Source organism: Felis catus, chromosome X, assembly GCF_018350175.1.
Source record: "Felis catus isolate Fca126 chromosome X, F.catus_Fca126_mat1.0, whole genome shotgun sequence".
NCBI classification, from domain to species: Eukaryota; Metazoa; Chordata; class Mammalia; order Carnivora; family Felidae; genus Felis; species Felis catus.
The window spans coordinates 106293777-106317737 of NC_058386.1; the positions used below are offsets into that span (position 1 = coordinate 106293777).

A 23961-nucleotide genomic window follows, 5' to 3' on the forward strand; every position below is an offset into this window, starting at 1 on the left:
AGAGAAAGTCCTACTGATGCAAAGCTTGAAGGGCATTCTGTCAGACAAGTGGTCACGGCTACAACCCCTTCTCCCATAAGTTTACCCTAAAGTCCAGTGAAATGAAGAACAAAGGAATAAATGAATGCACAAATTAATAAATAATAAATACATTTTAAATACATGAAATTAATGACATTTGTCGGGATGGACAGAGGTGACTCTGGTCAAGGCCCTGTGGCAGAATAGAGCAAGGGAGCTTCTGAGATCAAATCACTATGAGAGTAGAAAGAGATGGCACTAGTGAGCCAGCCCTTGCTCACAGCCAGGTAGTCAAAGAGGAACAGGACTGAATCTGAGGGGTGCCAAACCCAGCAACCAATTGCACCTCGGTTCTTCTGGTGTCCTTAAGAAAAGTTAATGTTTCTAAAGAGTTCAGGTGTTTGAATTCCAGATCAGTTTTTGCGAGAGCACCTTGGCCCAGGGGTGGCCTGGGTGGGATCTCACTAAGGGGCCAGGGAAGTGACTCGAGTGGGAGTGTTCTGCACTAAACATATCAACTCTGTCATGATGAGTGACAGCGCACAGTCCAACACAGCAACGGCAACAGGGGAAATCAAAGGATCAAAACCCTTGCCAACTTCAGTAGCAGTGAAAGTGACATAAAAGCCTGTCCTGAAGCAAACAGGTTAGAAAAGCCAAGGTAGAAGTCTCCACCCTCAAAGGGCTTGTCTGAGTTCAGACCCAGTGCCAAGAGAAGAGTAGCAGGACCAAGCCCTGAACCCAGATAAACATACAGGACCTTGGGGGCATTCCCAGACACACAGAACATTTTGCTCTTACTGCCTATTTTGACCCTGCCATCTTAACCCCAGAAACATTTTTGTTCTGTGTTTTGCTCTCTCCTCGACACAGAGTGGAGTCACTCAGGTTAGAAGAATTCAACCTTGGTAGGAGTTTAATGCCTCTACTTCAACTTATAAGAAATTTCTTTGAATGTATAAATAGGGACTTGACATCTTGAAAGCAACTGAGCCCATGAGGAAAGACACTGTATGCTGATCTCCCCAGTTATACAGCTGGCATATGTTGCATTAACTCCTCTTCTCAGAGTACTCTTGTTTTACCAGTTTATAACAATGATAACCTGAAGCGTGGTGCCTGGGGGCGGAAAAAAAGGCATCTCCTGAAATCCAAAAGCTGGCCTGATGGTCACAGCTAGGTCGTGTTATTCTCCTACTGGACATTAACAATTTCACATATCAACCCCAAAAAATGTTACTCTGAGAACATGAAAGTGTGCGACTAAACAAAGCCACTTCATAATTTTGTCCTAAGCCCAAAGTCAAGGTCACTGTGCCCCCAACAAACTACCAAACACTGCTGCTCCCTCTCAGCTAAAATGAGTAATCGCTATTTCTTTACCAATTATAGCTTTTCTATCTCTAACCTGCCCCCTCTATAGATTTTACTGAGAAACCCAGTTATAGAATCATCCCTGATTTCTGACAGCATCCAGTCTAGAAGGAACCCTCATTTCCTTAGACCCTCCCTCAATCACCTAACCAAATCTCAAATCCTATAATAGGTTCTTTCTACTATCCTCTCAATGTGAGACCCCATGGTTCCCCGTGGTTTGTGTTCTCTCCCCCTACAGCAAGTAATAAGCCCAACTTGTCCAACTACAGGTGTGTTCCTGGTAGACTTTAGCTGAAGATCACTGGCATGCCCCTAAAATGTATTATTTTAATTGATTCATTTTGTCTTTATTGTTATGTGTGTGTGTGTGTGTGTGTGTGTGTGTGTGTGTGTGTGTGTTTCATTAAATGTTGGAGGACATAAACTTTCAGTATCATATTGATGATTTCTGGGGGTGGTAATAGGGTTTTACATGCTGAGCATACAATAGCTGTAAAGAGGTTAAGGAGAACAGGTAAATAGCTATATTATATTAGGAGAAACTGCCTAGTTAGGTTCTATTATGGTAAGTAACATTAATTATTAAACCACTTGAGTGCATTTTAATGGAAATTTGGTGCTGTTTTAACAAAATTGGTGTCAATTTGGGGGCTCAGGGATGCGTGACATTTTCTCCCATTTAAAGTAATGGTAATTGCAACTTTGACTTAGGAGGATTTGCACTAAAGGAGATTGCCAGAAACAAATGACAAGAGGAAAGATTATAAGTATGGATGTGCAAGACCACAGATTCATTCTGAAGAATGGGAAAATTCTGGAACATCTGAGGGGAGTTGCTCATAATTTCCTTATGGAATCACCAAGAAATTACTATCAATTTCCAAGCCATAAAAATATAGCAAGTAGAACTAATCAACACAAATAAAATGGTCAATGTCTAAAACTGCACATAGTAAAATTTATTAGAAACAAAAAAACAAAAAATACATGTCATTTGTAACATTGGAAACATGGTGAAACTGCACATGATAAAATTTGTTATTGACTATAATTTTAAAAATCACACGTTCTTGAAAAATTTAGATTTATAAAATTTGACCCAGGGAAACTATACCTTGATGAAAATAACATCCACAAATATGAAAAATAATTTATTGATAAGTTAAAATGAAACTAATCAATCCCAATGAAAATATGTTCAGAATAAAAATACAAATGGAAAAAAGTGGAATTGTTCTACCTTGCAATTTAGAAAACTCATCAAGGATTTTAGTTAGCTTAAGGGAATTTATTTCAAATATTTGCTCAATAAAAAATCATCAATACTGGGGTATTAGTTAGGATACAGTTCCATATACCAATAACAACAAAATTTAAGACAGGGGCTTAAACAGATGAAAAACCATTTCTCTCCCAAGATAAAGAAATCTAGAAGTGGGGGCACCTCAGGGCTAGAAGGCAGTTCCATGGTCATCAGAGACCCAGGCTCTTCTATCCAGCTACTACATCATCCTTGATGTGCATCCATTTAATTCAAGATGATTGCTTGAACTCCAGCCATCAAGTCCACATTCCAACCAGAAGGAAAGAAGAAAGGATGAAGAAAACTTTTAAAGACACTTTCCAGAAGTTGCAATGTCACTTCTGTTTACATCTCACTGGCCAAAACTTAGTACAGGTCCATACCTTGCTACAAAGGAAGCTGGGTAATAATAGTCTTTTAAGCCAAGTGGCAGTGTGGAAAACTGAAAATAAATGTTCTTACTAAGCAAGAAGTAGAAGATGTGTACTGGGATGCAATTAGGAGTGTCTGTCCCTGTTAGCATAATTGTGATATACATGCTTATACTCGGAAACAGGGAGTCCAAATATTCTTGGAGCCAAAATAGATGGGGGATCCAAACTCCTAGATCAAAAATACTACTAGTTCAAAATGGTAGCCAAAAATAAAATATTTTGTACCCCTCACAAATATATCAGGAAGGAAGTCTCTAAGTGATAGACTCTGAACTTTCCACTGAGCTATGCCCATGGGGGCTCAAATGTTATAATTTGGGATACTGCTAGAGGACTGTTATTCACACACTAACTATAAATCGGGACACCTCAACAGAAAGAGCCTGTGCTAGATTCCCCTCCACACTCATCTTGTACCCAGTCCTTTTGCAATGTAACACTGCAGCATCTCCCATCTAGAACTGGAGTCAATTTCTCTACCCCTTGAATCTGATCTGGCCTTGTGATTTGCTTGAAGTTGTGTGAAATCCAAGCCTGGGCCTCAAGAGACCTTGCAAGCTTTTGCTCTTCCTTTTGGAACCCTGCCAAGTTACCATGTGAACATGCCCAAGCTAACCCACTGAATGATAACAGATACATGGCTGAGGTACCCCCACTGACCAAGCCAACAATCAGTCAACCACCACAACCAGAGTCACCTAACTGACCAGTAGTTGACCAAAGACATGTGAGTGAGCCCAGTCAAGACCAAAAGAACTGCCTATCTGAGCCCAACCCAAATTGCCAACCCACAGAATTGCAAATTAAACAAATGGTTGTGTTGGGGTGCCTGGCTGGGTCAGTCGGTACAGCATGAGACTTCTTGACCTCAGGGTTGTAAGTTTGAGCCCCACATCAGATGTGGAGATTACTTAAAAACATATAAAAAAAATAAATGGCTGTTTTAAGCTACCAAATGTTAGAGTGGTTTGTTATGCAATAAAAGCTAACTGATGCAGAACCTAAATAAAACAAAACCAAACCAAGCTTAGTTGTCTTCAAAGCCTGAAGCTGACAATTCTGAATACAATTCCAAATGTTTCCTTCAGTATATTAAGTCCAAACTCTACATCCTGGGAGACACAATCACTTTTACAGTTCTACGAGGTTTGAGCAGTGTAGCAACTCCAGCACCGACCTAGCACTCTGGAAGATCTCCACATAAGGAAAATTATGGCATGCAAATTATTCACACATAGTTTACATTGCTGTTTTAAAAAAACCCTACAAAATAAAAACAGATGTTTTAAAAACATGGGCATGCATATTCAAATTTTAGCAGTAGATGTGCATTTATAATAGCATGTGAAAAGCATCACTTTTTCTCCTACTATCATTACTAGGCAACCATTGCCATATCGCAGAAGAGAAAACTCAAAATGCTGTAACACTGTTGTATAATAAACCATTGTTCACTGATAAACTTAGTCTCACCAATAATCACAAAATATGATAGATAATAAAAAATCCCGCATAGATGATACGATTCTCATTAGAAGTTACCAAGTTTGTATTCTATAATGGTACCTCTTGTGACACCTTTTCTATTAGTCAATGTTCCTGCCATGTATGATCATGTAATCAACCACAAGCTGTAGGAACTGACCTGGCTACAGAAGCTGAACACTGAAGCAGCGTATGCATAGTGTCCATACTGGCCCCTAGAGGCGGGGGTGGGTTCAAGGCTCTTCTGTGGTCCTCCCCCTATCCTCCTACACAAGTAGTAGAGGAGTCTGAACTGATGGGTAAGATTCCCAAACACTTCTTGAACCACAGTTTCTAAGTGGGTAGAGCTGTAGAAATCTAAACAATCCCATATGGATAGCCTCTTTCTGGATTCATTCATTCCCTCTGGAGTTGGTAGTTTCGAGTTTTTTTCTCATTGGAATGGCAAATTCTGAGTTGATTTCGGCCTAAGGGAAATGCTAAACCATTCATCTTGCTTTGGTTCTGAGTTCCAGGCAGCCTCTACCTTAAACCTCCTTATGCTCAAGCCCAACTCAGTGGCATGCTAAACTGGAGTTTGGAACCAATGTCCCAGTTTATAAGATGCTACTTAGCTTTCTTTTACCACTCTTTTATGCACATATATCCCTTGTGGAACACATAGAGGTGGTAAGGCCAAGGCAGAATTAAGTATTCCTGAGTCCCCAGGCCTATTACCATCATAATTCTACCCCTTAATAGATTTATAATAGATTTATAATAATCTCACCTTCACCCCTAACACTGGCATGATCTCAGCAGACAGAGCAAATATATGCCCCAGGGAACTGACATTTGGAGAGCAAAGTCCCAAGAAAGAGATTGAGTTTCAGTCCTCCAACTTGAAGCAGTGCTTCTGTACGCCCAGAATATAATCTCCCACGTGTAACAGGCAGGTGTTAGTATTGATGCAAATATTCATTTTAGGAGGTAGGGCAGACTTCAAACTGCAGGAGCAGCAAAGGTCCAGCACATGACCTAAGTCTTCCTAAAATAAGCAGTGTGACATATTTGGCCTACTGGATTGTTAGATCCAAAGAGTCACATGGCCAAGTAGATGGCAGGCCCAAACTCTTAATTCTCTTAATGTTGTTTTAAACTACATCCAGGGATAAAGAGAGAACAATGGTGAGATGAAATTCTGGGGTGTCATATGCCTTCTCTAAAGTTTTCTGAGTCCCTTGTCCGTCATACGTTCTCATGTTGACTCTGATTTGGGCATTATCTAAATCCTAATCTATGAATTTGTGGAAAAAAATATAAAGGGATAGAGTAACAGAAATAACCCTTAGTGATTGGCAAGGCCTAATTAGGAGAAAATACATTCCTTGCAATGGCTTTCCTGATCAGGTATCTTCAGTGAACACTGACCAAATGTCTAATCATGGTTGTGAACTTCAGAGGCTTCAGAGCATGGATGCAATCACTGCATGTAGAGTTCACTAACAAAAAAGGAATTGAGGGCTTTATTGCACAGGGAAAATAGACTCTTTGAGGTGGAGAGGAAAATTTAATAAAGAAAAAGCAAATCCAAAAGTCAAAAAGACATTAAGTAATGCCTATACCCAGAATGGCTTGGCTTTGAGAACTGGGTTCACCTGGAAATAGTGGAAGGCTATTAGTCAGCAGGTAGAATGATTACAGGATATTTTAAAACTTTTGTCCAGGAGATACTTTGAGCTTTTGTTGTGATGGGAGAAAAGTTAGAGAAGAATTAGGAAATAAAGAAAGAGAATAAAGTTTGACATCTTAGAAGCCAGGATAGATGTATGAAAGAAAAAGATATACCCAGACCTAACTGCAATCCTCCCTCATGAAGGTAAGGGAGGCTGTCTACCTACCTGTACGCAGTATAGCTAACACATATGGAGAAACAATAGATGGAATACTCTTGGCGATCAGAAGAAAATGGGTAAATTATATTTCATCAATGCTCTCATATGGCCAGTACAAAAACTAAATGGCATTTGGGAGACTTATACTCAATTCTGGGAGAGAACTGAATAAGGTATCTATCAATCCCAACTGATGATGATAATGGTCACACACCAAATATTCTAGAAAAGATAAGACCTGGTGCAAAGATCTTTACTGTCTTAGATATAACAAATGGGCTTTGGTCTTTACCACCAAATGAGGTATATTAGTTCAAAGCTGTATTCATGATGGGAGGTAGACAACTGCACATACATGGTACTCACCATCAACCTTCCATAGATAAATGGGGACTCTCAAAAATAGACCACAAAATTTGGTAGTCCTATACGGACAAATACTAATAGCTATCTCATGGGGAAAAGATCAGAAATTAACCAAGCATGTCTCGGCCTTCAATGGAAATATATAGCTTGAATCTGATTACAGTGGCCTAGATGAAAGTTTCCCTAGTGGGAAAGCAATGTATCAGGAAATGGACAAATCATCAGGTCACAGATGTAAAAGCCTGGTGATACCACAGCACAGTTATATGCCACACCACAGTGATAAAGGCCTACACTTGGTCCAGTTATCTCGTGAACCACTGCTACAGGCAAGAGGCACCAACCAGCATGGACACCACTTATAGAGACAATAGCCTGGGCACTAGCTTTGGCCTTACAAAAACTTGGTAACCTTTTAACCTCTGCCGAATAAGAAATCCCAACGCCACAGCTACTGGTTATATGAGAAAGTTTCATTTGTTTATGGAGAGAAATCAGAACCTAGCACTTTGTACCAGTGCAGAATATCCTGATCCAAGCACATCATCTGCTAAGTGTCCATAGAGGAGTAGACCTAAGAACAGGTCAGTGATATACTATCCAATCAATATTCTCCTTGAACACTCTACACCTTTTAATGAAATAACTAAGGACTAAGAAGAACTATGTATACAAGGGGAGTGTCTTAATTGGGGTTTCCTCAGAAGCAGACCCTGGGATGATTCTCAGGCAAGTAGTATTACCGACAAGTTGACTCCAGAAAATACCCAGAGAGGAACAAGTGATACAGGGAAAGAAACAAAGTCAATAAAAAGTGTGTCATCAACACAACTACTACTTTGAATGACTGGAGCTTAATTCTTTGAGTAAACTCCAGGGAACCATATAGAAAAGACCCAACCTGATTCCTTGTTTGCAGAATGTGCAAAGAGGGAAGTGGATAGAAGAACAGGGACCCTGAGAAAGACCTCACTCAAGGGGTGAGAGAGTTTGGGTACTTATACACCAACCCCAATTAGTTTTTGGTTAAGAGGCACTCAGAGGTGTTAACTTTCTAGTTCTTCCAGCCTATCATGCAAAGGGTAGAAAAGCCTTCCAAAACTTCTGATAAAGTCCTCAGACGAAGCCCTTAGACAAAGAGCGGCAGTTAGAAATCAGCTGGAGCACACAGAAATAAGGCTGAGGGATAGGGGACAGAACAGATGGCATTAGCTATATATATTTGAACCACAGGAAAATCTTACCCCTTGTCAATTGGGGAGGGTAGCTTGGACAGACTAAATGAAGGAGACATGGAACAGAATTCTGATAGAAGTTTGAAATTTGATGACAACTAGAGGATTTCAAGAGTTAGTTAAGAATAGCTAGAGAGAAAACAACGTGGACACCAGCACCATCATGGGACTTGAAACTGGCAGGGGAATCTGAAATAGCTGCATTGGCTACTGCACCACAGAGGAGGAACAATAACCTACAGTGGGGACCTTGGCCAGTAATTGGGAAATAATAGCATTTTATTTTGGTGACAGTAGACAGCTCCACCAGTTGAGCAGAGGCTTTTCAAACCAAACACCCTGCAACTAAGATAGCTGCAATAACTTCTCTTAACTGCAAGGTCTCAGACAATACACCAAATGTGGGCACAGGTTTCATGGGAGAATTGTGTAATGCGACAAGTATCCAGGTTTTCCATATAGCATAACCACTCATAGGCCAGGGAAAAAGGAGCTGTGCAATAAAGAATGAGATACAAATGGCTATTATTACAATGAGAGATTACTGAGCTCACTGCCTTCTTTTGATTCTAAGGAAATTAGTGCCTGAGTATCCAGTGGATCAAGACAGATGCTTTCCAAGTGCCTCTTTGGGAGCCCAAGGATTATTGGTAAACCCATTCACCTCTTGTCTTCTACAGAGGTCTTGAGTGAAGAAAACCACTCAGGGTCCCTGTTCTTCTATCCACTTCCCTCCTTGCACATTCTGCAAACAAGGAATCAGGTTGGGTCAGATTCCCATACAACCGATTGGACCATTTTTGCTGGTGAGCTGGGTCATTGTGCATTTATACAATTGTATTCAAGAATACAGCATGCTCTTCTGCTTCCTCTGGCCTCCAAGTAGCTGGTAAACTGATTGTCCTGCTTTATCTCTCCAACAGGGCAGCCAAGCCTAGGGCTACTACCCCATCAGTCTCAGCCCCTTGTTAGAAATGGGATTTCTTTCTTAGAACTTTTGAATTTTCTATCATACCTTAATTTCTCTGTGTAAAACTGACAATAAGAGAGGTTTCAAATAGAGACTTGGGCATTTTGTATCTCCAACATTGTATTATTTGGACCAAGCTATCATCTGGGGTTCACTGCATGGGCCTCCTTGGTAGGCTATGTGCAACAACAATGCTGTACACAAAATAAGATGAATATAGTAGGTGGTGATTTTTTCACTGAATATATAGTGTGGCCTTTAAGTTAAAGTCCTGAATAAAACCATTTCACAAGTTTCTGAGGATTACATCAGAGGTATTCAGTGAACATTTTGGAGAGCTGAATTTCACTTCTCTTTGGTCCAAAAAAGTTTCATAAGAGCCATGATATGGATCAGGAAAATGGCCCCATGAAAAGGTTCCAGGAACTTACCTGCAGATTTTCTCCCCTAAAGCAGATAGTCACATACAGCTTAACTATTAACCCCTCTGGGTTAACAGAGAAAGAACAAGCAGAGATTGTTAAATTTCCATGAAAGAAGTTTAAAGATCCTAATTGTACTTGCACGCACCCTGCATCTTAATTCCTAAGAAATGCTGAACTGATTGATCAGAGTCCAGGACCCTCACTGTTTTTCAGTGCACAAAACTTGGGGGTTTCAAAAAAACCCTCTCGAGTATCATTTTCTCTAGCTCAGGTAATACAGCATTTAATCTCACTGGTGTACAAAATTCCAAGATTTTATTTTGGGTTTAAGAGCTCTGGATTGAAGTCTGAAGCAAAAGCACCAGCTATTGAAGAATTACCTTGCTTACCTTTGCCTCCTTTGTGAATCTTACAGAAAGGGTAGTTACGTGGGACAGATTTGGGGATCTCTCGGTCCCTTGACCTAATATCACCCTAACCTCATAATAGCACCTTCATTTCACCCCAATCTCCAACAGAGTACAAGACTCTAAGTCCTAACAATAGAAACAGTAAAAGGAACCCAATCACGAGCATGGCAGGAAGAAATATGAAATCTAGACAATGAATGAAGACTTGGAAGAGTCCAGCAGACACTGGTTTGTCCTTCTAGATCTATTCCTATGTTTCAGAATGCCTACGAGAAGACTGAGGGTGTAAAAGATGCTGACTTGCATGCACGGCTACCCAAGTTTTGCTGGTGATACACTAAATAGAGTCTGATAGGAAATGCAAAAGATTTTGGTTGGGGGTGGGAGGGTGGGGAACAACTCTTTAGTGATCCAAGCCTTGTTTGGTAATGAAAATCACTGTCCTGCATTCCCCAACTTTGCTTATTTGCTGTGTGTTTCACACTAGATCCCAATTCATTTTCCCTGTTCCCCTGACAACCTGACCTCCATCCTGATTAATCACAAACCAACAGTTTCATGTGAAAGACACAGGTTGTTTCCTGAGCCAACAGGCCCCGTGGCAGAGGCAGTAATGTTAAACACTCCATTTGTTCCCCTATATTTTCCAGCCCTCTTTCAGATACACAGGACCATGTGACTACTTTGGGACAATAAAATATAAGTGGGTGTGACATGTGTCACCTCTGAGCCTATGTAATGACGAACCTACATGAGACTCTTCAGCTTCTCTTTCTCCTACAGTAGCAGCTGAAAAGGCCACATGTCCCAGATTGTACTGCCACAATACTAAACACTGGAGCCTCAGTCAGTCTGGAACCTTAAGTGACTGTGTGAAACAGATCCCCTCCCATTCTCATATCCTTCTGACCTGCATGGAATCTGTAGTGTGAGCAAGAAATAAACTCTTGGTGTATAAAAACTCTGATACTTTGAGATTGTTTGTTTTCTGAGCCTAACTGTAGTCCTATGGATGCCAGCCCCCATTCTTCTACATGCATAGCACTTATTTCGTAACCTTAACTTAGTTGTTAATAACTCTACATGTTATACCCAGACTCCTCTGAACTGGCTCTATGGGACAGAAGATCATGCACAAGTCAGCAAACAAAGCTTTAACTTTCAACCAAATACATAGTAGAGTGAGCAAAACAATTCAATAAACACAACTATTTTTCTACTGCACAAAAAACAGGAAATAATTAAATTTCTTATAGACATTTCTTTATTATATTTTCCCACTTGAATATTTAGAGAATAATTTAAATGTAATGCATACTGACAGCAAGCACAGTATCAAATATTAGTTTTTTTTTAATATTTTTCTGTTCTCACCCTTTATTCCTTTAGGAAAAAAATATTTAGATGACCTCAAAAGAAACAATTATTATGCTAATCACAGTATGCAGTAACACATACAAGCCCATACTCAATAGAAAAGAAAGCAACAAAGAAGTGAAAAAGTCTTTCTCCTCAAATCATTTTAATTCATTTTTCCACAGCCATATAAATTTAAAGTATGAAACAACAATAATACAGCTATAGAATCTAGGTTCTCTTTCAAAGCAGCGGCATATAAAACATAGAAAAGCTAAAACCTCAGCACAAGCTTCAAAAGAACAAGGACTGAGAGGATTTTGATGAAGACATGAAATGCACAAAATACAGTACACAAAAATACTAGAATGCATAAAATATAAAGCTACACATTTCAGGTAGAAAGCATTGTAAAATATATAAAATATGCAAGAAATCAAAACCAAAGAGATTTTTCTTAGAGTACCATGAATACACTGGAACTGGCAATTAGCATTTGAAGATGGGAACAAGAAAATAGCAGTTTCCCATTTAAAACTTTATTTCTAGGCTTTAGGATTTCACCTTCTTGACATCCTTCTTTCCAGAGCTCTCAGTAGCTGACTCTGCTTTTCTTTTCTGTGACTAAAATGGAAACAGATTTAATGTTCTGCTCCAATATGCACATTTTTAAATGGCCCAACAATGTTAAATCTAGGATGTAAATGCATCAAAAAAAAATTTTAACATGAATATTCACTTAAATGTTATACTCACAGTTAATGTTCTATATAGCCCAACAAAATATATAACCCAATGTAAAATAACCTTCAAAGACTTTTTTTTAAAAAGACATAAAATACCCATCAAAAATAGTCAGCAAATGTCTACTTACACAGGGTACCATAAATGTACTCTCATGTTAAAGAACTACTTAATACTTAAAGTTTTCTAGGCAAATGCTATTTATTTTTAAAACCTTATGATAGATGTTAAAGCACCATATTTCATATATTCTATGATGCGCATTTCTTTTTCACTTTAGCATCTCTGAAATCAGGATGCATCTTACAATTGATGACAAATGAGTTAGTTGGCAGCAGTTTCACTTAGCAATACAGAAAATGATGCTGTTTCTTACAATAGGAAGCATCTTAGACTTGATGAAATATGGTAGTTTACTTAACCACACTCAAATACTATGATCTATTAAAGAATATTTCAAATTGTAGCTATACAAGGCGACCTGACTGGATTAAAACCAAGTCATCTTATTATTCAGCAATTTATTTGTTACCAAGTAGACCAAGTAAAGCTTTGCTGTCTGCTCCAAGTCTCATTTGTACTCATAGTTCCACAAAGATCAGAAAACTTATTTGATCAAATCAGAACTCCAAGTTTCAACCTCAGCCCCATCCCATCCCACCCCACCCCTCTCCTACTCCCCCACGACAACTTGACTCTCCATTCAAAGGATTTTACTTGCATTATACTTCTGCTTAAAGTCATGAGGAATTTTTTAAAATATTGAGCCCTCTTACTAGGGAGTTCCTAACCGTATGTTCTACAAACAAATAAGGAATGCGGTTGTAGTGTATTCTTTTTCTGTCAAAAACAAATTAGCACTTCATAAAAACAGTTTTTATAATAGGTATCACGTAGCATTAAACATAATATAGGCATTTTAATTATGTAAAAAAAGTGAGATCTACCTAAAAGTTAGGAAAATGCTGAAAATTTTACCATTGGAGTTTTAGTTGCCCGTTTCTTCTTTTCTGCTCTCTCTCTTTCCTCAATTTCCATATTTTCTTTCTCAATCAATGAAATCAGAGTATTACAGCGTCTCTGGAATTCCTAAACCAAATAGTAACAGACTTTTAATTTCTGCAACTCCGGCATAATCTTTAAAAAGTTGTAATTATTTATTGTATCATTTCTGTGGTACAGGATTTCTAAAGTTGATTTACTTCAGAACAATATTCATACAGGATATTAATGGATTCCACCAAAAATATATGGAGGGGGTAAATGTCATCTAGTGGGGTGAATGGGTAAACCAACTGTGGTCCATCCATTCAATGAAATACTATTCAGCTATAGGAAGGAAAGAACTATTGGTACACAACAACCTGGATGAACCAAAAGTGAATTACACGGAGTGAAAACAGCCAATCTCAAACAATTATTTACCATATTCTATTTACAGTACATTCTTGAAATAACAAAAGTTTAGAAATGGAGAACTTATCAGTGGTGGCCAGGAGGTAGGAAAGGGGGGGAGAATGTGTGTGACTATAAAAAGCTAGCATAAGGGAGTCTTGTGGTGCTGATTATACACACCTACAAGTGATGAAACTGCATTGAACCACACACACACACACACACACACACACACACACACACACACACAAGTGCATGTATAACCAATGAAATCCGAATAAGCTCTATGGATTATACTACTAAGGGATTTTCTGATTTGACATTGTAGTATAGCTATGCAAGATGTTACCATTGGGGAAAACTTGGTGAAGGGTGAATGGGACCTTCCTGTACATTTCTTTATAACTTCCTGTGAATCGTTTCAAAATAAAAAGTCAACAAAAATCACAGAAACAAAAAAGGGGGGAAGTCCTATTGCCAAAATAAGTTTTGGAAGTATTCAGGCTACAGATGTACAACAGATTTCTTTCTACATACAGGGCTTCTCAGTTCCTGATGAGCACTCTCAAGCACTAGGTGGGAGATGTAGGATGCAAGCAGTTCTCAAAGCTATTCAACCAACAGAAATCTCTTCTCACAGGACATCTTGTAGGATCAGAGTCCTGAGGAGCACATCTCAGGAAACACTGCTGTACTTGTTAACGCAGAGAAAACAATAGCTGAAAAGATTTTGCCTTAACCTTGCCACTACCTATATTTCACTGCCAGCAAATCAATGCATCCAAACTATAAATAGTGCTTATAAATGTATGGTGAGCATTAAACATATGATTCATTAATATGGATACTCACATATATTAACCCTGCATACACAGCTGTATTTAAAGGTAAATCATAGATAAATAACATTTTAAGGTAAAATTCCTTTTCTGTATTAGCAACAGGGTATGATACATACAACATAGCTAAACACACAAATGAAAATGTAGGTTTACTGGCAATTAAGAACCCCCAACAGGTGGCTCAGTCAGTTAAGTGTCTGACTTTGGTTCAGGTCATGAGTTCAGGCCCCGCATCAGACTCTGTGCTGACAGCTTGGAGCCTGGAGCCTGCTTTGGATTCTGTGTCTCCCTCTCTCTCTGCCCCTCCCCTGCTCACTCACTCGCTCTCTCTCTCTCTCAAAAATAAATAAACATTAAAAAATTTTGAAAAAGAACCCCCAACAAAAATATGGTCAAAGTACAAGAATAGAAAACTCATAAAAAATTAAAATGTCCACATATTTACAAAATTTTCACTGAAACTAATGATCAAAACCATTATTACACTATATGTTAACTTGGAGTTAAAGAAAATTAAATAAATAAATAAACTAATGATCAAAGAAATGCAAAGTGAAACAAAGCCATCTTTATCAAATTACCAATGATATGTGCATGCATGTGTATGTGGTGTACATATCCAGTATTGGCAATAAGATGGGGATATGCGAACTTTCATTCACTGATGATGGCATGCCAATGTTAATACCTGTTATGGACTGAATTGTATTCCCCCCAAATTCATACATTGAAACTTAACACCCCCACAATGTGACTACTGTTTGAAGATAAAGCCTTTAAGGAGTTAATTAAGTTAAATGAGATCGTAAGGAGCGGGGCCCTAATCTGACAGGACTGGTCATCTTATAAGAAGAGGAAGAAACACCCAGAGATACCTCTCTCTACACTCTTACAGACAAATGGCCATGTGAGAACACAGCAAGAAGACACTATCTATAAGCCAGGCAGAAAGACCTCACCAGAAGCAAACCCTGCTGACACTTTGATCTTGGACTTCCAGTCTCCAAAACTGTGAAAAACTTCTGTTTAAGCCACCCCATTTGCGGTATTCTGTTATGGCATCCCAAGCAGACTAATACTCATATACTACGTTCAGTCAGTGGGGCACATGACTCTTGATCTCGGGGTTGTGGGTTTGAGCTCCACTGGGTATAGAGATTACTTAAAAATAAAGTTTTTAAAATAATATATACTACACCTTCCTAGAAGGCAATTTGGGAGTATCAATGAAGCATCTTAAAAATCTCCTACCTTTTGAGCTAACAATTCCATTCCTAGAAACTTAATGTAAGAAAATAAGAGACGTATACAAAAACTTACAAAAGAATATTTGGAGAAGTTATTATTTTTTTAGCACGGAAATACTGAGAACGAAATTTGTGATCATTTAAAAATGGAATACACAGACAAATCTTACTATATACATATCTACAGAATTATAGCGGAGAGATTACTAACTACAGCATTACCAGTTAGCAGCAACTATCTCTAAAAGTAGTACTAATGCTAACTTTTTTATTTTCATGTTTATACTAGTCTGTATTTTCCAAATTTTCTGCAATGAATGTGTAACTCTTGGGCAATCTATAACATTTTTAAGAAATGGCAAGTGACTTTTTAATACACTTTTACTTTTCCAAATAAAAGCCAGAAAATGACATACAACATAGGAAATGATACACACAGAAATATTTCTACTCTCTAAAAATTCAAGCCCAAAAGGAGGCAGAAAGCCAAAGGCAGTGTAACCAGAAAAACAAATCCTCTTATTGTTTTTAAAATATTACTATTTAAAAAAATATGTATATTACTATTTATTAAAAATAACCTTACAGAACACTGTACATTCACGTTTCTTCTGCATCCTCAATTATACAAGGTTAAATAATTTAGGAAAAATAACATCCTTACTTACCAAAATAATACTGATGTTTTTAATATGCAGACCAAATATTCTCCATACCTTCATTCAATAACACACATACAAACTAAACAGCATGTTATTCAATTTATCTATTATAAAAAGGGCTAAGTTGACCCTGATGAGATTTGATTGTTGGTTTCTAGGGAGACTAGATAGAGTCTTTATGTGAAGCTGATTCTTGAATCATTAAGCTATACCCTCTGGCTGTTATTATTCTCAATAAGTAATAGCAGCCAGTGACTGAAGATATCTGTAAGATACATGTTCATGGTTCATATGGGTGATTCAGGGGAACTAATACTTTTGAGACTGTGTCATATGCTGGGAAGGAGAACATCTCCAAACGATTATAAATAGACTGTATAATAAGTTCTCACCTTTATTCCTTTTAACCTGTCACTACTCCAGACACAGAAAAATACCCTCTCTAGAGAACAGCACCAAGGAGTGGGAGAGTATGGATATTACCTTCCTAGCATAGGTAATGTCACTTCCTCTATAGATATCAACCCCATTTTTTATTCACATGCTTAAACACTGCCTAACTAAACAGATGGTATCATAAACAGAACACTAGCTGAAACCAGAAATTACAAGGCAAAAGGCCAGATTACCAATAAAACAGTGATTCACTTTTTGAATAACTAAGTGACTATGAAAAATTTCATGACATCTAAAGCACCTTCATCTTACATAATTTCTCCTTTCACATTCATATTCTCCTAAATTCTTGCACCTCTTTATATTCCTATTTTCCTGGGGTTACAGGGAGTGTTTTGTGTGGTCTCAAAAGGTTTCCACAAACTCTGCAGTCTAATTATCTTTTTCACCATTTCCAAATGCAGGATTAGGAATGAAGTTGGAGGGAGAAAAACAGCACATAAGAGGAAGAGAGAGAATGCAAAAACAACAAAAAACAAAAAAGAATACAAAAATGACAAATGGAAAACTGGTCTGCAGTGTGAATGGTGGTGGCGAAAGGAAAAAAAGTATTGTGTTCATACATGTGTGGGAGATGCTATAGTTTTAAAAAGTTAAACCAAGCTCTTCTCAGAGCTTTTAGTACCCTAATGTAGATTGGAAGTGTCAAGGACGAGATTCAGTATCAGCATTTCCTAAATCTATTTGAATACAGAACCTTTGTTCTACATATCACAGATTTGCATATCCTAGAACAATGTTTGGTAGAAACCAAGGTGGGAGATGCTGTGCAGGTTAAGATAGATGAGGCTAAGTTTGGATCAAAGTACAAAGAACCTAGACACTACCAGTGGAGAACTGAAGAATTTTACTTAATTTAGCTGACAAAAAGATTTCATTAATGGATTTCTATGCAGAAGCAGTGATGTACTCAAAGGTGTATTTTGTACTGGGAAATCTTCCCTTGATACAGATTCTCAGTTGTGTGAGTTCATAAAATTACAGACTCTCAAGATTAGAAAACTTTAAAAATTATTCAAGATGATGCTGAATCCTTTCTACTAGGTCCTTGCTAGTTAGTTGTCTGACCCGTCTGAATTCTTCCAATGATGGGAATACCAATAGACTACCTCCCAAGGTTTTCTATTCCACCTTTAGACAAATTAAAAATGTTCCATAATGCAATGCTACCTTATATTTCCAACAACTGGTTCTAGGTCTAATTCTTATACTCACAGAGAACAAGCTGATTCCCTCTTCTGGATGACAATCCTTCAAATATTACAGGAAGTTCCCATGCCTCCATCACAAACACCTCCCAAACACCTCTCTTTTGAGCTAAATAGCCTCTCCCTTTACCTGTCCTTCATTTAACCTGATTCACTTAACCTTCATTTACCCACATTCTTTTAACCAGAGCTCAGCACATCTTCTCTGTGAAGAGCCAAACAATAAATAGTTTCAGCTTTGCAGACCACACAGTCTCTGTCACAACTACTCAGCTCTACCACTGTAGCATGAAAGCAGCTGTAGACAATACATAAATGAATGAGTATGGCTGTGTTCCAATAAAACCTTACTTACAGATACTAAAATTTGAATTTTGTAAAATTTTCACATTTCACAAAATAGCTTTTTAATTTTCTTCCAACCATTTGAAAATCTAAAAATAATTCTTGGCTTGCAGGCCAATACAAAAACAGGTTGGTGGGGGGCAGGCTGTAGTCCGCCAACCCGTTTTAAACTATAGTCTTTAGATTTACTTTAAACAAATTGTGGTGCCTTAGTTTTTCCATACCTTCTTAATGGTTTGTGATTCTATTCAATGCAAAGTCACCCACATTTCAACTTTTGAAATACTTTTCAAAAGTACTATTCAACTTTTGAATACTAGGATATGTATCTCTACTTTTATTTAATAAATGATGAAATATTTGCAATAAGCAGTGCTGCCCTTTACTGTGTGGTGAATATCAATCACACCAGGCACCAAGTTCAAATATCCTTTGCCCCAATACTCAGCTTCAAAGCATCAATTCAAAAGGCACAGAAAGCATCAATAGACTTGAAGTGACTTATTGAAAGAGATTAAAGAGGCTCCATGTTACACTTCCTATGTACTAAAATCCTAGACACTAAGCCTGCCTAAGTCTGAATGACAGAAGGTCTGTGCTTGTTATAGTTCAAAGTCAAAAGCAGGTGAATGAACAAGGGAAAAAAAATAAATTGCACTTCACATTTGCACCTCTAAACTTGTAGGTAGTTCTAAAAAGTCAGAATTTTCTTCTACAATTCTTAGTAAAACAAAATTGGTATTTTTCTGCTTTGCTCTTTTATTACCTCCCCATACTTTCCTTCTAGAATCAATACCTTTAACTATACATTCTCTGGTATATTTTCCAGGCTGTCACTTTTGAACATTTATCATACTTAAAAATAATGCAACAGCATTCTATATTAGAATCTCAGGGTCCAAGCATATTGGCAGTTAAATGGGAGTTAATATTCTAATAAATATATATGTCTCAAACAAGTATCAAAAGTTATGATACTTTTACATAACTGCTGCCATTTAAACATCATTATTTATAAAATGTTTTTGTCACTTCCTCACAAGATAACACAGAAGTATAAATACATAAAATGGACCCCTGTTAGTGCATTTACTGTATTTCAGATTGCTAGAACAGTTCAGTCTTAAAACAAACACTGTATTTGCTAATAAAGCACATGATATTTATACCAGGCTTTTAAAACTTACAAAAAAATAAAAAATTCAGGTATGACAGTCAAATAAAGTCTCTCATTAGAAAAAGGTAGACAAAAAGAAAAGAACTCAGAGTCATTCCTACATTTCTTTACTTTCTATGCAAATCTGATCCAACTATAGGAGACTATGAGACAGAAGCCAACTAAAGTACAAATGTTCCATGCCCATTTATTCACTGAATGCCGACTTTGTGCAAGGTGCTATGCTGGTCCCTTTAGATATAACCAATGCACTTGAGGGTTAAGAGAGCAGCAGTATAAAAAAAAGGAATCTAGGGCAGATGGTGATACATTAGCCAAGGGAAGGGGGAAAAAAGGAGGAACAGAGAAAAGACAGAGAGAGAAATTTGGTGATAATCAGCCTATATGGTAATTGAGGCAGACATTTGCCCACTTGCACAGAACAGTATTTCTAAAATGTAAATCTGATCACTGTCACTGCCCTATTAAAATCTTTCAATGATTCTTTCCATTTCCTATAGACACGAAGATGACTTCGGTACAGCAGACAAGGCCCTTCACAATTTGGCTGCCAGCTATCTCTTCTTCTCTGAGTACCTCCCTACTTATACTAACCTCCTTGCAATTTCTTCATATGCTGTTTCCACAACCCAAAATGTAGTCCCATGGCCATTTCCTAGTTTTCCTAGACTTGGATCCAAGAAGGACCTCTTCTGTGAAGCCATTCCTCTAACCTAACCCCAAGGCAAAGTTAAGCACTACCTCTCCTGTACATGCCTCTGTATAGACCCTTTTTCAAACTTAAGGCTGAAAAAGGACAATTCAGTCTTTTAAATGCATGAGGAATTATATTCCTATGAGCATAAATATATTTTTTAATATTTTAATAATTCTACAGTCAAGAAGCATCCATCAGTATATATTACAGTTCACCAACTTTACAAACAGTGTAATTGATATTTTCACATTTCTTTATAATGCTCCAAAATATCAGTATTAGCTATTATCACACAATTAAGTGCTAATACACAAAATTAAAAAAAAAAAAAACAAGCAGCACTCCGTAAAAAATTTCCTAGACTATGCTGCATAAGCAACAAACCAAAATGTTATTGCGACTACTGAATTAAGTGGGAAATGTTTTAATTTGACTTTCATTTTTCTAAAGTATCTATAAAGAAAATCCTTCTCTAACTGGACAATTTATAAAATATCCTGTGCTGAACTAGTAACCCAATTATCATTTACTATCACTGATAAACTTATAAAAAGGGAAGCAAGCTAATAAAAAGCTATAGCAATATTTTTTAGAAAGTATTTTTTCTCCTGCAATTCTAATGAGATGTCAATGTCTTAATTTTAAATAAGGAACACTTCCATTAATAACAAAGTTGTGATTTGAAAACAAACAGTAATAACATGAAGTTTTTATTACACTGTATGCAACAGTGTGTGATTCTTTTTCTCAGATGCTATCAGAAAAATTCATTTAACTACCTAAGGCACAGTAATTGTAAACAACTCATTACTAATACTTTGATTCAGTTCCAAGGTACATGGCCACAGGCAATGCACACACAGCTTCCTGAGGTGGCTGTGAGAGGAAAGAAAACAGCTCCTCAGAGGCTAAAAGGTAAGAATGTTTTTTGACTCAAATTAAGAGTCAAAGCAACTCTGTAAAGGATGCAATAAATAGTTATATCAAGAAATGTTCTTTAGCTCAGAGAGTTAAATTCTGCCTTTTCTTCTTGAAGTCCTTAAAAGGACCTAAGCAGGTCTAAGGAATTACTGGTTGAACTTTGGGTATTTTCCACATGTCCTTTCCAGTAAACTGACTAACGTGGGAGATCTTTTGGACCTCTCAGGTTCCTCTCCAATCTCCCAGTCATGTTAGTCTGTCACTAAATGAATGGAGATAATATCCTGAAACTCATTCCCTAAAAGGAATGGCAAAAAAATTAATAAGCTCATGTTAGTAAACAGATTGGCAAGCATTACATAAAAGGTACTATATAAACACAGAGTATTATCATTTCCTCTTATAATCACTTGGTAAAGGTCCTTTTAACTTTGATCATCTGTGAATGTCCTATAACTAAGACCCCATTATAAGATATTTTTCTTTGAAGGAAATGGTAGGGCAATTCACATGCTCTGAGCTTAAAAAACTAAATTGATCATATCCTTCCTACTTGTTTATGTAGTTCAATAGAGACTGATTGCTTACTTAAAGACCACACAAGTTCTCAGAGAAAGAAATCACTATCTTTTTAGCACACAGAAATAGAACTAAAACTCATTTTCTCTTTTGTATAGCCAGCATTTTTAAATGGAGAAAAGCCTCAAAGAAATCTTCATACTTTAGCTGAAGGCTTTAAAAGTGAAGCATATTTAGAAGTGGAGGTTCATGCCTTTAAGCACTTTAAGACTGTTAGTTAAGTCAGGAGCCATGAATTCAGTACTTTGAGATGTCTGAATAAAATATAACTACCAAGGTTCCCACTTTTTTCCTAAGTATTTCACACTATTTATTGGCATCCCTGGGAAAGAAGAGTCACTTTTAAGCAAAACTCTGTTTTTAAAGATAGCTTCTTTGGTAAGCTAAGTTTAAAGTTTAATCATTAATAAGATTTTAATTTGAACACAGTGACACACTCACATAATCAAACTACATCCTCCGTGTTTCTAAGATAGGATTTTTCAATGAAACAAATTAATATCGGAAATGAAAACTGCCTCTTTCCAAGGGGAAAGTTCTCTTCCTAGATTGTACATGAGATTCACTGTATGAGAGCAATTATTTAAAATGAGGGCAAATGGATCATCTATTAATACTCCATTCCTGGGGCGCCTGGGTGGCGCAGTCGGTTAAGCGTCCGACTTCAGCCAGGTCACGATCTCGCGGTCCGTGAGTTCCAGCCCCGCGTCGGGCTCTGGGCTGATGGCTCAGAGCCTGGAGCCTGTTTCCGATTCTGTGTTCCCTCTCTCTCTGCCCCTCCCCCGTTCATGCTCTGTCTCTCTCTGTCCCAAAAAATAAATAAACGTTGAAAAAAAAATTAAAAAAAAAAATACTCCATTCCTTTAACTCCCTAATAATTGATGTTGTCATGAAATATTCCAAAAACACCTTATGAATATATGCATGTTCTAAAATATATTACTTATACTCTAAATCCAGAAGCATAAGTAAAAATTATCCATTAACTAGGAGGGAAATAAAAAGCAATATGATAGAAAAGTTAAACAAAAAAACTCTGGATTAAAATATTTAAATATAAAATAAACTATTATATGTCCTCAAAGATTCTTTAGAAATCATAAACTCCACCTTCCAGAATGACAAAGGTATCTTTATTATTAACAAATAAAATAAAGGTTTCATTCATATTCACCTAATGAATTAATATTTGCCCTTTGGAAAATATACATAGGAGATTTAAATCTCTTAGTAAAGAAAGAAGTAAATGCTTTGTAGAAAGAAGATGGAGGAAAATGAGGATCTTTACAAGGGAGTTCAGAGCCATCTAGTGGTTGTTAATAATATACCGGTTTTTTTATTTAGAAAATGAAATAAGGATATGTAGTTCCATAGCCATGTTCATGGATTTCAAATAACATACGGTTTTTCTTGCACTTGTGAATGTTTCATCCTCTGCTTTAGTTTAATGATTCTAGAGACTGAAAACAGCATCAAACTCTCAACATTTTAAAAAATTAGTAACATATTACTGAAATAATACTCAAAATCCAGCAAATGATCTATCACATAAAAGGGCATTTATGATCTAAAACATGATTCACTGACAAATGCAGGTAGGCATTTGTCTTCTACAAGCTGTTGGTGCTTCTCTACATTAGATCATTACACACATAAAACTCCAAATGGCTAAAATTTTTAAACTCATGGCCTTTGAAAGGAGTTCTCTGCTAAACATGGTCATAGATGCACTGAGTTAGAAGACACCTTAAAAGGCCAACTAGCTCACTGCCAAAGCCTTCAGACAGTCAAAGCAGAATCTCTTTCAAAGCTAACAGAAATGCTACTCTATACCATTCTTCAATAATCTATTTCAATGATCCAAAGAACCCTGTCAAACAACTCTTTCCTACATCAAACTTCTGGCTTTCATGCTACAAATTAATTCTTATCTTTTTTATTCTTATTTTTTAATTCAATGCTTCCTACTATACCTTATTAACATAAACCTCTTCATATTCTTTTGTGTAAGCAGAGCACTTTAAATTTATGCCTATTGAATGTTATGGTGTGAGACTGAACCTATCCATCATTCCAATTTCTCTAGTTCCTTTTGAATCCTGGCTTGATCCAAAGTATTTGCTAGCTCTCCAGCATTATGTATTTCATAAACTTGATAGATATATTCTAATAGTCCAAGAACACTCTAAATTGATGTTACAGTTTTAAGAAATACTTGATCTTATCTGCCAAAATTAGCGTCTTCAGTGCAGCAACCCAGATTTTTCTTTTTTTTCAGTTCAGCTTGAACTTAAAATAAAAAATGAATCAGAGGCACCTGGGTGGCTCAGTCAGTTAAGCATCTGACTTGATTTCGGCTGAAGTCATGATCTCATGGTTTGTGGGTTCGAGCCCCACGTTGGGCTCTGCGCCGGCGGTATAGAGCCTGCTCG

General features: G+C 37.2%; 1 protein-coding gene across 6 annotated transcripts in view; it reads right to left on the minus strand.

The window, feature by feature from the left end:
* Window positions 1–11141: 11141 nt before the first annotated feature.
* Window positions 11142–23961, minus strand: part of SMARCA1 (SWI/SNF related, matrix associated, actin dependent regulator of chromatin, subfamily a, member 1) — a 73019-nt gene continuing 60199 nt past the window's right edge. For 2 of the 6 annotated variants that reach the window (XM_045050495.1, XM_004000877.6), the window contains 2 exons: window positions 12979–13089; window positions 11142–11880 (listed from right to left, as the gene is read on the minus strand). In XM_045050495.1, coding sequence (XP_044906430.1) covers window positions 11809–11880; window positions 12979–13089 — 183 coding nt within the window. In that variant the 3' untranslated portion in view covers window positions 11142–11808. Of the gene's footprint in view, window positions 11950–12947; window positions 13090–23961 lie in introns of all 6 variants that reach the window. The other 4 variants (XM_045050499.1, XM_045050496.1, XM_045050498.1 and 1 more) reach the window with 3 other exon arrangements.